Here is a 14,890-nt window from a genome sequence, read left to right as displayed (position 1 = left end):
AGAAACAAAGGCTGTGGTTGTTTGCAGGAAAACTACTGAAGGCCTGCTGGGAAAATTATTAATGTAGACTTTCCTGCTTAGGAAACAAAATCCTCCCTTTTTTTTTTTCTTCTTTAACCGTCCTCCCAACCCTAAATTGCAAAACATTAATTCTTTGCTTCATTAGCATGGAACGTTTTAATACATGTTCAGGCACAGCACTGAAAACTGTGATAGGCCTAGTGTGACCTTCAGAACCAGGGCAAATAATGCAGTGCAAGGGGACTCCCACCACTGTGGCAAGCCTGTAGGCCAGTGTGACTTGTCCTTCACCCTTCCCTCTATACTGCAGCAAAGTTGTGCTTCCACTACAGACAACCTCTTCTATTCACAAGTAGGAATTTTATTATTTTTTTTTTCCAAGCAGTATTTTCTTACAAACCATATTTTGTGCTGTAGGAAGTGTACGGTGCCTGGTCACATGTTTTCTAATCTGTTTCAAGTGAATGGATTGAAAAATCTAACACAATTGTACAGCAGATGAAACAGCTACAGTATGTGATTGCAGGTGTTGTTATGGAATTAAACTCTCTCCTTAATTCCTTTGGATTTACTGGTTCACCCATACTCACAGCAGTGAGTATGAGATAATGGTCAATTTAATGAGAAAATATGGAGTGATATTTGAGTAGTATGTGTTGGAGACCTACCCTTGAGCTTGAGATTTTTATGGAGAGAGAGAAAACGTCAGGCTAGAAATGCGCATCAGAACTTCTGATTTCTGTCACTTTGGTTCTAAGTGAGTCACTTCACTGTGTGTGTATTCCTGCAGTGTCCCTAGCAGGGCAGGTACTGTCCTCATGAGAAGATAGTCTGTCTTTAGAAACATTGTCTTAAGGCCATTTGTTTTATTCTTCTGTAAAATGAGCTACAAAATTACACATCAAAGTTATTTGAATCCCTTTAAAAACACTAGCTGCAGAGGTTTTTCTTTTTTATCCTCCTTTTGAGGAAGTGTGTAGCGTGCAGCGGAAAGAGAACGAGTCAAAGCACTTAACAGACTCTCCTAGGTTTTCCCCTCTTTAGAGGAAACAGTATTGCTGTCAATCATGGCTTTCCTGCTTATTCTCTCCAAACAGCGAGCATGTCATAGGAAATGGACTAACAGCATGGAGAACAGAAGTTATTTGCCATTTTGTTAGTAAGTCGTCTTCATAAATGTGTTGCCAGGGGCCTATGTCCCAGAATCCCAGTCTTGTTCTTGTGGTTAGTCCCCCTTCAGCCCAGTGTTGCACAGCTGTAGGCTTTTTTGGCTGGATACTGCTAGGCTCTATCTGAAGTTTTCTGTAAACACCATTGCTGGCTTTGTGACAGACTTGAACAGAGGTGCCCTTTTACTGCTCCATCTCTTCAGGAAGTCCAGTCAATTAGTCCAAGGCAAAACCATAGATTGTGTTCTAGTGGGTTTTTTTCATCCTTAAAACATTGCCAAATACTGACTCGCTGACCTGAGTCATTTCAGCTGAAATGAGTGTTCTCAAATCTAGGAACAGTTTGCAGAGACAATACACTAGGACTTTGGAAGTCGTGAATTTAGATGTAAGCTTTAGGAATGTTCCTGTATATACAGTTTTGTCATGGTCTTTCTGTCACTTGGGTGGCTCGACTTTTATGATCCTTAACCTGTGACCAGTTTGTAGTTGAACAGAACTAGTTTCTTGGCTGGTCTGTCTAATGTTCAGGATTATCAAACGCCCTATCTCTTTTGACACATACCTTACTGTCTTTGAATATTGCTTGCTATGATATTCTAGTACCAGAAACCTTAAATATGCATTTTCTCTCTCAGTTCCACTGAAGTGTGGCCACCTGATGTGACACACTGGAGTGCAGCTGTGTCTAGAAAGGCTTCAGAATCACAGGTGATACCATTGTCAGGTGAATATAATATGGACCCCTTATAACCAATTCTTTTCGTGTTTCTTAGCTTTCTAATGATGTAGAACTTAAAATCAGAGGAGAGGCAGGATCCCCCTTGTGTCTGATCTTGGCAAACAGCATTTGATGTTTTGTCACCTCTGTAGAGACATGTGTTTTTAAACCCCACGGCAGCAAATGGGGATGTCTTTTCTGCAAGTTCAGAATACAAACCCCAGCTTTAGTTGTTCAGTTCTTAGGAGCAAAAGCAGCTGTCTGACGCAGAAAGAAAACCTGAGTTGCCTTGGGTATGCCTATAGCATGTATATATCTGCAGAGGGGCTAAGAACATATGGATATTCAGTGGCAAAGCAGACTTTGCGATATTCTTTAGGTAACTTTTCTTTTCCAAATGTTTTTGGAAAGCAGAACCAAGCCTGATAGCTTGCCAGTGTTAAAAGATCGGCCTCCAGAATCTTAGCTGAACTTAATAGCAATGGAAAGAAATAACTTTTTTTTTCCTTAATTGGTAGAGTCTAAAAATCTCTCGAATTAATGTTACTGAAGGAGTGTCAGCTAATAGCTGTGAATTTTGATGAAAAGAATACATACATCTCTAAAAAGAATATTTTTCTAGTCTCAAAATAGAAAATTGAGTAACTTTTTTTCTGTCAGTAACTATTTTAGGGAGGAAAAATGAGCGTCCTGTGCTGCAGAATAAAAAAATTAATTTTTTCTTCTTTCTTGTAGCATTTTAGAAGTTTAGAAAAAGTGAAGCCTATTCCTTATCGTCTGGGTCTTAGGTTCATCTGGTCTGTTGGATTGCAGCTCTGTCCTGGGCCACTGTCTCTGTAGCCCTCTTGCCTAGTTTTCTACGATGCGAAGCCCATCCCAGGGGCGATACTGAGAAGCTTCGCTGCACTTTCTGTTATGTTCTTCTACATAATGTTTTTCAGAGGCCTAAATTAAAAAAAAACCCCAAAACAATCTGTATTTCCCAGACTTAGATTTTCCATCTAACTTGTTGTCTTCCTCTATTTTCTGTGACGCGTGGGAAAACAGAATGTTGTTGACCTTCATCTGCAAAGATTTATCCATTCCAGATAAGCAAATTTGCCAACATTACACCTATCAAATAAGGGGAGTTGAATGTCTCCAGCAATTCGGACCCAGTATCACCAGAGACTTCCTGAAAATACGCTGTTATAAATACATTTTTTTGTTCTCAAGGCCCAGCAAATGCAGAAGTGGTCTTTAGCCAGATGTCCCTTTAATGAAGTAAATGCGTACCTGGGTTATATTAGGCTTCATAGCTGAGATTTGCCTGTTGATACTGATTGATGGACTTTAAATTAGCCAATATGCTTTAGCTCTTTATTATAGAAACAACGTAAGAGGAAGGCATCCAGTTACCTTTCTGAGGTCCTCAAGTAGTTGCTTGTAGTCACGCAAGTAGCCATCAGGGTAGAAGAACTCTTGCGTCTCACATTGTGGTGTTTCTTGCCACTCCTGTCTACTTGACAGGTCAACAGTCCCTCTGTTTGGAAAATTCTTGGAGAAACTTGTTCCTGTCACAGTGGTAAAAGGTTTTCATATGAACCTGGAGCATGGGAAACTGGAAACATCTTGAATTTTGTACTCTGGATTCCACCTGTATTTTCTCATTATAGTCCATCCCTGAAACAATATACTGTGGTAAATCTTGAGCTGGAGAAAGAAAAAGGTGGTCTTTTTTTTTTTCCTCCAGTGTTTTGTGGTGGTGGAGTAGGGATGTTGGTTATTCTCCAAGACATATGCAAAGTCCAAAGACAGTGTGTTTCCTGTCTCCAGAGTGCAATATCTCTATGTAGGAAGAATTTCTGAGTTCTAAACGGAGGTTTGATATGCCCTAGAGCTCCACATACTGTTTCCTCATTTTTTCATTAACTGAAAAAGCTGCATGACATGAAGAAAAGGGAATGCAATCTCCTAATCTGCCCTAAATGAAATTCTTAAAAATGTCCCTTTCCGCCCCAGGAATCTTAGTGTATAGTCAAGCTTTCTTTTGTTTTTCCTGTCTAAGCAAGCATGCATACTATACAATCTTCACCAAATATCATCTTATATTTTTGTATTTTCAGACTCTAAGAAGGAAAATTAAGTATACCTTTCTTTAGTACTTGAATACTCTTTTTTTTTTTTTTATAGATAACCACATGATTTCAGCTTACTGTGGGTTAATAGTATCAGTGAAGAAGTGGCATCACCATGGTTCCTGTGTGAATTCTGGTGCTATGCAGCTGAACTTATTTAAAGAAAACACCCAGTCCTGAAGTCCTGATGCTAGTAGTGCCTGTGGTGGTGTGTCCTTCTCAGGATGAGTCGATAGGCAAAGCAGCGTGTGTGTCTAACCTGAGTTACTGGTGTATAATGTGGATTCTTTTTATAAAAAATATTTGTGACCGTGTTGCTCTTCATTAAGTACTTGAGGATTTTACATACTTACTAGTTTCTCCTAAACTTCTGGTAGACTCATCCTTGAGATCAAGCATAGTTGCTTCTAACACTTGATGTGCTGGCCTTGGCTCTCCAGAAGATGGATTCACAGGGCGATGTTGACACTACTGCGTTTTTCTTGTTTAATCCTACTTTGTATTTCAGTCTTTCCTAAAACACTGCAAGAAATGCTGTACATCCTATTGGATTAAATATATAGATCTCATATTCTTTTTATTACAGAAGTAGCAAATAGGTTTATGTAAAATGTGTAATGTTTATCACTTCTTGTATTCCCATTTTCCTTTAACATGAGACTTTTCACGCTACAGCAGTTTATTCTTTCTCTCTGTACGCTTTGGCTTCTTTCCTTTTTATGCTTCCCTGTGCCTCTTAAACTGTCAGCTTTTCCTCTTCTGTCTTTCCTATCCATGTCATGATTTCTTGTACGCTTTGCTTTCTTCTGGTTTTGTTTTTTGCCCCCCTCACTTCTTTCCATCTCAAGGCACATAGGGACGTGGAGGGATTTCCTAAATCTGTCTGTCATATGTTTCCTTCCATGAACTTCCGTTCTTCTCCTAGGTTCCTGTCACCACTTACCTCTGGTGTGTTTTTGCCTCTAAGGGAGCCAGATTTCAACCCTTTTGTTTCCAGGTTCCTAAAGATGGGATGCATGTTCACGGGCATGTGTTTTCTTTGCAGTGAGACCAAACTTTGAAGAAGGTGGGACAGCAACAACGGGGAGGAAGCATGAGTTTATACGCTCTGAGAGCGAGAATTGGCGTATCTTCAGGGAGGAACAAAATGGGGAAGATGATGATGGAGGCTGGCGACTGGCTGGGTCACGGAGGGATGGTGAGAGGTGGCGTCCTCACAGTCCAGGTGAGAGATCTGCAGAAAAATGCAGCCATGCTTATAGGGAAAGGGCTTGGGGAAAGCAGGGGAAGGGGAGGTGGCGTAAAGTTTGGGACAAAAATAGGTAAGGTTCATGCAGTTTTGGTCTTCAGATGCTGTTTTGGCATACGTGGGGTTCTTGGTCACAAATTGATTAGTTCAAAGATTTGTGCCTCTGGTTTTCTTTTTAATGCCTTCAATACCCTGACATATTTCAGTGAACAGTATGTTTCGGGTCTGTGCTTCTGTTTGTGTTGTGCTCCAGGTGTGTGTGTGCCTGGTAAAATCAAGGGTTGTTTTTTTTTAATAGTACTCTGTCTGTGATGCAGAGAGGAACGCAGTTACCCACATCAGGTAGCATATCTAAGGCCGCGCAGTTGTGCTGACACCAAACCATTCAGATTGTGTGCCTCTTCCTAGTTTTCCAAATGTGTTTGCAATGCCAAGAGGCATCCTTGGAAAATCTCAAAATACCTTGCTCTATGCATCTTGTAGTTAGCTCCAGGATGTCTTGTCTCACTAAATTTCAGGCATCTGTTTGGTGTCACTCTGCCCTTTCCTGGCCTGACAAACTCAATCTCCTTCACTTGCCTTCCGGCATTGCATTGCCAGAGCCGCAGCAGAAATACAAAGCAGAGCTTGCTATTTGAGTAGTATGGATGAAACATATATAGAGATATATATGTATATAACTTTTTTTTCCTTCTAATTGGAAAAGATCTAGGCAGTCATACCTGCTGTGGGATCTTGGTTTTGGGTATCTTTTGGCTGCGGAAGGCTTCTGGGGAGCCAAGAGAGGATTGTGGTTCTTCTACTGTTACATCTTCATAGGGAAGCAAAGGAAGTATGGGACATTTTGGGGGCTGAAGTGACAGCTTTTTTTAATTGAAGAAAAGTCCCTCTTGCTCTTACGATGGGTTCGGCACTCTTTTCAACATCCCAAAGGACTTTCAGTGCTGTAATGGTGGTGAGCAACCATAACCTCTGTTCCTAACCCTCCTCCTAACCTCCTAACAGCTGTGTATTTCTCTGCCCTCAAACAGCTGTTAGCTTGTACTAAACTTTAGCAGTGAGACGGAAGCTAGGCTTACTATCAGATGTTTTCTATTTAGAGCAGGGCTAAGGGGCAAATTTTGAAGAATGTAATTTTATTTTCCCCAGTGTTTAGTCATGACCATTCATTAGACACTGCTGCTTTGTAATACAGTTCAGATGACATCAGCTCGGCTATGATAGTACCTCATGATGGTCAGATGGGGCATGATACTCAGGAGTGGAGTGTTTTGCAAGTACAAGCCTGCATGCTTTAGCTTAAAAGGAAGCATAGACCTCAAAGTTCAGAAGTTCATTCATGTCTTGAACTTATTTGGAAGGTGTCCTGAGGAAGGTTTTGAAAAATTCTTCTTATTTCCATGATAGGAAATATTACTGCTTATTTGAATTTTTGCTGTAGTAGACAACTAACTTCACTTACAAGTTAGTTTTAACAGATATAATAAAAAGCCTGTTCTAAGAATTCTGTGAATCTGCAGAGAAGTAGCTAGTTTGGAGAAAGACTGAATTGACAGCTATAGTGTGCTAGTCCATCAGCTTTGGTCAGAGCTGCATTGGAATTCTCCTGTTAGTAGTAGCCACAGGACCATCAAAACAGTGTAAATCACATTCTTGCTTTAAGCAATGAGTTTAACTCAAATCAGCATGGCTTACGCTGCTTCTTTGTACTTATTCTGCTGTTAGGTAATAGTACTAATCATGTGTCCTGCTAAAAATAGAGAAATGTCTTCAGAGTACTGTCGTCATTTGTTTAGCCGGACCTTCCTTTGAGTTGGCTCTGCGTGCTCCCTACTAGCTCGTGTGCTGCTTGCTTTTTTTCTTTTGGGTGAGAGCAGTTTAGAAGAATGTAGCAGTTGTCAGGCTTGAGTTTAGCATCTTCTGTTGTTAAGCAGAGACTACTGCGATTCCCGCAGACCATTGTTTTTTATAGCTTTTCAGTTCCTCATGCTCCTTCAGCTGTGCTTACTGCAGGATGGCTGACCTAAATCTGCTCATTTTATGCTTTTTAATGGGCACCAGGGATGAAGAGGATGGACTGCGGCTACTGAAATGGTCAATGGTCTTGTGCCCCTAAGTATAGCTTCCCAGATTCTGTGGTCTGTTTTATTGTAGCTAAAGTTAACTCCCTTGACGTAGCTGAAGGGATCTGTCATGTGTCCATGCTGCATTTTAAACTGTACTCTCACATGGCTGTGCCTCATAGGAGGTGAGGGCTTTTCTGAATACTGGTGGTAAAGTGAAGAAGCAAGTCCATCAGGCTTCTCCGTAAAATAGATGACCCTAACGCGTTTTTCCTTCTACTGCTTAATTCAGAAGGATGTAAACTTGTCTGGTTTTGCAGCATGCAAAATCGGGATTCTATCAGCAGGCTTTTCCAGTCAGAGTTTATAGGGTTTTCTACTTTTTCTACTACTGTCCGTGCACTAGGACTTGAAGTCTGATGCAGAGGCATCTTTCTTGGCTTATACAATGGAAAAGTTGTTCTGGGTAAATGCAGTACCGCTCCTACTGTAGATGCGAAATAGGATCTTTAGACTGGGTTGAACTACCTGTAAGAAGAATGTGACCATATCTTTAAATTCACTGGCTGCTTCAAAGTTCTCTTGATTTTTATTTTTTTTTAATTTTTTTTAAGCCATCTTTTTTCATGGTTTAATGGCTGCTTACCTAAGAAGCCCCTTCTTTCTGTTGTGCCAGTTCTTGCATTCATATAATGATTGCCCCTTACATTTGCAAAGCGAGTCCATTCTCTGATACGTACACAAACCTTTTTTGGTCCCCAAACTAGTGAATGATGTACAGATGTTTTTGGTTTTGTTTTTTTGTTACCAAGTCATCCTTAAGTAATAGGATCTTTAGACTGGGTTGAACTACCTGTATGAAGAATGTGACCATATCTTTAAATTCACTGGCTGCTTCAAAGTTCTCTTGATTTTTATTTTTTTTTTAATTTTAAGCCATCTTTTTTAATGGTTTAATGGCTGCTTACCTTCTCTGCTTGCCTAAAGTTTCTCTTTGATATGATTTTTTTTTGTCTTTGCTTCACCTGCTCTATGAAGGATTTTCTTGGTTGCTGCTTTTTTGAAAAGGTTTTTAAATTCATCTTGGTTCACTCTGTTTTCAGAAGCAACTGCTACGAATCAAGTAGACTTTTTTTTTTTGGTCATTGTGCTTTGGGTTTCTTGAATATCTTAAAGCAGCTTAAGTATATCTTGCTCTAAAATTGAGCAAAATAAAAATGAGGGTCGTGTACAATATATACCAAAAAAGTATAATGTGTATTATTCCTTTGTCTTTTTTTTAATATTTAGTATCATTTGGTTTAGTATTTAGTATTGTTTTAGTATACATTAGAAGTTTCTTTACTGAAATAGAGAATATAACTTTTAAGAGATAAATAGCTATTAATAATCGAGACTAAAGTGTACTTGGATTTCGTGAAGCAGTATTCCTTTCTTTCACCTATAATGTCACTATAAATTGCAAGCGGTAAATTTAGCTTAAAATTATTTCTTTTAAACTTGGAATCTCGATCCTCTAACCGATGCCTAAAGATACTACAGGACTGAATTTAAAGCCATGTTTTTGTCCTAGCTGTGGTTAAAAAAACTTTAGGTAAGAATTTAAGATTTACCTTTACTTTGGCTTGCTTTAAAGCTTGACAGCCCTGTACTTCGCACCTGAGTTGCTTACTGTATTCTAACGGGGCTTTTATAATCTTTTGTTGTTACTAAGAAACAAGGGCATGTGTCTGCTCCACTTACCTCTTCTTTTTGCCTGTCCAACTAGCTCTGGAAATGGGTGGGATATAAAAGGAGGTTGTGTGACTAAATCTTTGCAAGCAGACTACATGGTAAACAAAAATCTTAATTTGAATTTTGAAGATACCTGGAAGTAAGAAAGTGCTTAGAATTCACCTTCAAAAGCCATGTTTCTGAGTCCCACTGTGGAGATCCCGTGCTGCTGGTGTAGGCACGGGAGCTGTGTAAAAATAATCGAGCATCTTCTCAGTGCACAGTCTTGAGATGGGCCATTTACGGCTGCACGGAAGGTTCTGAATACACAGGTTTCCTCCTCTGTACAAAAGAGAGCTGAAGAAGAGATGCTTGAATCTTTGTGAGCTCCAGGTTAGCAAACAGGCAGAGATATTAATTTGTTTGGATGATAGGGCATTGCCAGGTTTATTTGCAAATAAGCACATGTGGTATAGCGAAGGCCTTGTTAAAGTCTAACCTTTTGTGTTTCCTTGATAAAATATAATCATAGAATGGTTTGGGTCGGAAGGGACCTTAAAGATCATCTTGTAATAATCTTAAAGTTCATAGTGTTTCTAGGAGTTTTGTTTTACACTTCCTGTATTTGTGAAACAAAGGTGGATTTTTGCATGGTTAATATTAATACTTAAGGTATTAGGGTTGATGCGGAAACATTCCTCATCTGTATGAAGCAAATGGAACAGAGGACAATGTTTCGCTTCTTTATTGTGATTTTCTTGGTAGCCATTTGATAAGCATTGAGACTGCACTGATTGCACAAATTCTGAGACCCAAAAAAAAAGAATTTTTTTTTTTTTTTTCTCTAGGAAAGAGCACAGCCACCACTAAAAGCACTAATATTTGGATTGCTTTGCACCTTTTTGGTAAAGACAGCTTCTCTTGGCTGGAAAGCTGATTACAATCCTTTCACTCCCAATTTGTTTTCCTTAGCAGCAAGTTCTTTACAGTTTAAATAGCATTATTGCAGTCAGAGGATTTTAAGCTTGGTTGAATGAAGATGTCCTTAGAACGAAAAGTAAAATAAAATTTTTGCTTGACTTGGGAAAGTTTTCCCTCTTTCCTTATTATCATTCCAAGTTTTGGTATTCCATGGGTAAAAAATTACCATTCAAGAGACTTAACAGTCCTGTCAAAGGTATTTGAACAGCCATCAGTCCGTTTTCCATGGACATGCACAAAATGGTCTCTGAGCCCTTTCCTCCGAGGGAAAAGGCAGAGGTGGTTTGTTCAGGATGTAAATTTTGCAGATTGCCTAAAAGAAAATATAAAATCTTATATAAAGACACCAGTAAAGATTCAAGTCAGTGACGGCTAGTAATTTCAATCAGCGTCTAATGTTGCTTGCCTTATTTTGATGCTCTAGTGTGTTTTAGATTATGTAGCCCAGCTTTCTTAGCCTTAGGTGTTTTTTTTAAATGCTCATAATACAATTTATGATGTGGGGATATACAGTGGCAAATATTTGAATCTCCCGCTTAATGGTAAGATACTCCTTTTCTTTTCCCTTGTCCTTTAAGATGCCTGTTGTTCATAGGCGGACTGTACCCTGTAGGGGATTTCTGAATTTCTGTCACTGTCTCATCCCTTCACCCTTCCAAGTAAGCTACTACCCCCGGGACTGTCTTGTAAAGTTACTTTCCCCCCGCCTTAGACGGCCCTCGTTCTGCAGGCTGGCGAGAACACATGGAGCGACGGCGGAGGTTTGAATTTGATTTCCGGGAACGAGATGATGAACGGGGTTATCGACGAGTACGATGTGGGAGTGGCAGCATGGATGATGACAGAGACAGTCTTCCTGAGTGGTGCTTAGAAGATGCGGAAGAAGAAATGGGAACATTTGACTCCTCTGGAGCGTTTCTCTCTTTAAAGGTGAAAAGCTGTCTTGGGCCCTTTGTTCGCTTTGAGCAAATGTCCTGTTACGTCGGGTGGATTATGGATGATTATGTTGACTTTGTAGAAGGTGCAGAAGGAGCCAATCCCTGAGGAACAGGAGATGGACTTCCGACCTGTGGAGGAAGGGGAAGAAAGATCCGACTCTGAAGGGAGCCACAATGAAGAAGCCAAAGATCATGAAAAGACCACCAAGAAAGAGGGGGAGAAAACAGATAGAGTAGCGGCAGGTAAGGGGGAGTTCTCATGCATCTGTTCTGTGCTGCAGTGTGGAATTTACGTTAATTCAGTTACGTAGAACCATGCAATGTTACAGAAGCAGTGGAAGAAGCAGTCCAAACATCTTCACCGGCTGCCAGGTCAGATACACCACCAAAATCCCAGCCTCCAGACCCGCTGCAGACGAGCCTTTTTGAAAGGAAGGAAGAGTCTGTGCCAGAAAGAACAGAAAAAACAGAAGATAAGGAGAATCGAACAGAGAATACACCGCCAGCCAAAATGTCCAACAGAGGGGAAGGTAATAAACTTGATAGATAAATTTAGTAAGTTTCCATTACTCATTGTGATTAGTCTTGGTCTCTTTTAAGAGGCGAGGACTGGATTATGGTGATGAAAAGCTGGAATTCACCAGCTGGTCTTATAAATACAAGATTTGTTGGATATGCTGTCTCAAATGCTTGCAGTTCACTGGTACTTCACATTGCAACGCAGTTTAGAGAAACATGAGCTAGTTGTGGAGGTGTCTCATTGTGGTAGAGCTGTTCGGTCTGGAAGAATGTGTATGGCCAGGGAACGGGATACGCTGAAGTGTGCTGAGTTCTGCACTGTTAGAACTAAACTGTTTGTCCCTTGAAGTTCAGTTGGGTGCCTGTGCCGTAAACAGTACCAATGTGCAGTCATACATACAGAAGATCTGAAATTACTTTTGCTTTGCTGCTAATTTTGAGCTGTTGAATGTTTTCTACGGTGAAGTTCTTAAAAGTAATTTTCATTTATTTTCATGTTAAAGATAACTAATTTTAACATTTTTCTGTAGATTTGGCTTCTGTTGCTCAACCTTTGCCACAGATTTCTGCAGACACAGCTTCTCCTGCCCATCTTTCTCCTCCTGTTTCCAATTCAAATCCTGCTCTGCGGCCAGTTCAGACACCTGTCACAGCTGCTCCAGGCATGGGCAACATTCCCACTGACCCAGATGATGAAGAGGGCCTCAAGCACCTAGAGCAGGTAAAATTTCTCAAATTCCTTTGTTGTTGACAATGGTGAGACTGGAGGAATGCGGAATGCAAAAAATATTTGAAGCCCACAAAACCAGAAATGCAGCTGAAACTTTACACTCCACAATCTATATTGAAAACTGCTTTTCTTCCCTCCATGATTTTTCTGGAGAATAATGCAAGTCCCCGTAGTATTTTTCTGAATAAGGGTACTATACCCAGTGTTAAAGAGCTACAGATCCTATTGCTTATGACCGCTGTCAAGTAGCCTTGCCATTTGCCTTGAGGAATCATAAAACAGTGTGCCCAATATGTTTAAACACAACAAACAAAGCAAAAAAAACCCCAACATACGTAAACAAAGTGCAGACTGAGTTCGTGAATGTTCAGTAACAGCTGGGATATAGAGCACTTTTCAGGCTAGCGCTCCCGTACCTGTTGTATTTTTCACCATGGTACTGCCTGGGACCCTCTTGGCAAGTAGTTTTAAAGCTTTACGTAGGCAGGTGAACTGTGCTTATTCGTGATTCTGACAAGGTGATGGGCTGAGCTCAGGGTTGGTGGTGCAGCTATGCTAGTCCTGGAGTTGCCTGTAATTCCCTGTACACTCTTAAGCACTGCGTAGTAGAAGGTGGTTGTATTTGGTGCACTCACTTTCAAATCTGTAAGCACACATCTAACTCCTGTATTCCTTGCTGGTTTTGATGTCTCCTGCAGCAAGCGGAGAAAATGGTGGCATACCTGCAGGACAGTGCCCTTGATGATGAAAGACTAGCAGCAAAAATTCAAGAGCACAGAGCAAAGGGTTCCTCTATGCCATTATTCCATGAAGCCATGCAGAAATGGTACTACAAAGATCCACAAGGAGAAATTCAGGGTAGGTCTGTGCCCTTTACGCTTCCTCTTTTGTTTCACAGAACAAAATTATTCACAAGATTACTGCCAACAGATACCGATGCTTGTTTTTACAAAAGCAACACAGGGAATTTATCATTCTAGAATTAAGTTTTGAAAATAGATCTTCTACTCATCACTGCCCCCACCAGCTCAGCATGTCTAATGTCCAGGATTAGACTTTATCATGGCTAAGCTTTGTCATCACTTCGTGTTTCTGCAAATTGAGGTTAGACTAAAACCTGTTTTTCATGCCAGTAGTTACTCAGATTTCCAGACAACAGTGGAAACAAAAGAAGAATGTGACCATTTAGTAGCTTGTTGAAGAATGCATGAGAAACATTGAAATCGGTTTTCTAGTCTCGGCCTGAAGATACTGAGTATTCAGGGGAGGGTCATTTGTTTAGAATCTAGAGCAAAGAGAAAGCCAGTTTTCCCAAGCCAGTGCTTACGCATAATCTCAGTTCAAATGGCACTTGCAGCCGGTGCATTATAAGTTCATACAATATGAACTGTTTCATGCTTGCAGTTTTCACTTAAGAAATACCTTATTTGTTTGGGTTTTCTTACGGAAGTTGGAACAGGCCTTTGGAATAGGTACTTGCATCTTTGCTTTCAGAAGGTGCTTTTCTTTTCGAGGTCTCAGGGCTGTGTTTTAGCAGCTGCATAGCTGCCTCCCAAAAATGCAATTAAGCAGTGAGTTCTTTACTTGCTGTACTTTGCTAATGCTGTTTAGTGTGAACGGCTATCAACTCTAGATAGGATCTGTGGGGGGGTTATTCGTGGGATCTATGCCAGTCTTTTCTCTGCAGGTATTACGTATTTTTAGGGTTTTCTTCTTGCCCCTTTAAGTTTGAAGGATGCTAACCATAAAGTGGATTTTATGCGCTCAGTGTGCTTCAAACTGGATGTTAGTTGTTGCTGGGTCTTTATTGCTCAGTGACGATCCGATAGCATTTCACTGGAGTAAAGTGCTTCCTTGAATGTGACCTCCAAAAGTAAACACTCCCATGTATTTTTTTCTGGGATACCTCTTGTGATTCCATGTTCTCTGGGAGGAATTACCTTCTAAAGATACTTTTACAGAGATGGCAAGAATTGCTGAACATTCTTGCTTTTCAGAAGATATGTTTGCAAAACTTGTATTTACATAGTTCTTACTCTGTTGAGAAACCTATTTTTTTTTTTATATTGACTGTGTCCATTTGGATATGTGAAATTAATATAGGAATCCCCCTTTGGAGACAGTGACCAAAATCTTTCTCAGGAAAAAGAGGGAGAAGGAGGAGTGTCACTTTTTGGGGTAGGGGGAAGAGAAACTGGTTTCCTCGTTACCTTAAAAAATGTAATCTTGCGCTCAGAGGTGAATGTGTTCATCTGCTAAGTTCCAGAAGCAAAACTTCTATAAAAGATATGAATTCCTCTGATTGGAAGGCAAGAGTTGAAACAGGGTAAGATTGTTAAATTAGCTGTGCAATATATGTGGGGAAAGTAGAGCTGGTGCTTTTAGCACTGTAAGCTCGTGGATGCTGCTTAGGTCCAAACTGGGAGTTGCAACTGTTGTCAGCCCAATGCTGAGCCCGAGATAGTGAACTTTGCCGGAAGGCGGGACGTGTATTAGCTGGGCCAAACTCCACACCACTGTGGCTGCTTGGCTTTTGTCTCGGAGCTGACTCGTCTCCCTCCAGCGCATGGTGAAAGCAGTCACACGCTTTTCAGAGAAGACTCTCCGGGGGAATGCTGTAGTCACTGCAGAGATCTAGATATGTGCGTTGACGCTCCAGCCTTGAATGT

General features: G+C 40.5%; 1 protein-coding gene across 18 annotated transcripts in view; it reads left to right on the top strand.

Annotated features, from left to right (window-relative positions):
* GIGYF2 (GRB10 interacting GYF protein 2) overlaps positions 1-14,890 on the top strand; it is a 77,316-nt gene that overhangs the window by 44,822 nt on the left and 17,604 nt on the right. For 11 of the 18 annotated variants that reach the window (XM_054206670.1, XM_054206673.1, XM_054206672.1 and 8 more), the window contains 6 exons: positions 5,074-5,253; positions 10,747-10,964; positions 11,053-11,215; positions 11,284-11,502; positions 12,022-12,212; positions 12,920-13,079. In XM_054206670.1, the coding sequence (XP_054062645.1) occupies positions 5,074-5,253; positions 10,747-10,964; positions 11,053-11,215; positions 11,284-11,502; positions 12,022-12,212; positions 12,920-13,079 (1,131 nt within the window). Of the gene's footprint in view, positions 1-5,073; positions 5,254-6,004; positions 6,233-10,746; positions 10,965-11,052; positions 11,216-11,283; positions 11,503-12,021; positions 12,213-12,919; positions 13,080-14,890 lie in introns of those variants that run through there. The other 7 variants (XM_054206667.1, XM_054206664.1, XM_054206666.1 and 4 more) reach the window with 5 other exon arrangements.

The sequence above is a fragment of the Rissa tridactyla genome, chromosome 6, assembly GCF_028500815.1.
Source record: "Rissa tridactyla isolate bRisTri1 chromosome 6, bRisTri1.patW.cur.20221130, whole genome shotgun sequence".
Lineage (NCBI taxonomy): Eukaryota > Metazoa > Chordata > Aves > Charadriiformes > Laridae > Rissa > Rissa tridactyla.
This window is presented reverse-complemented; position numbering and strand designations above follow the sequence as displayed.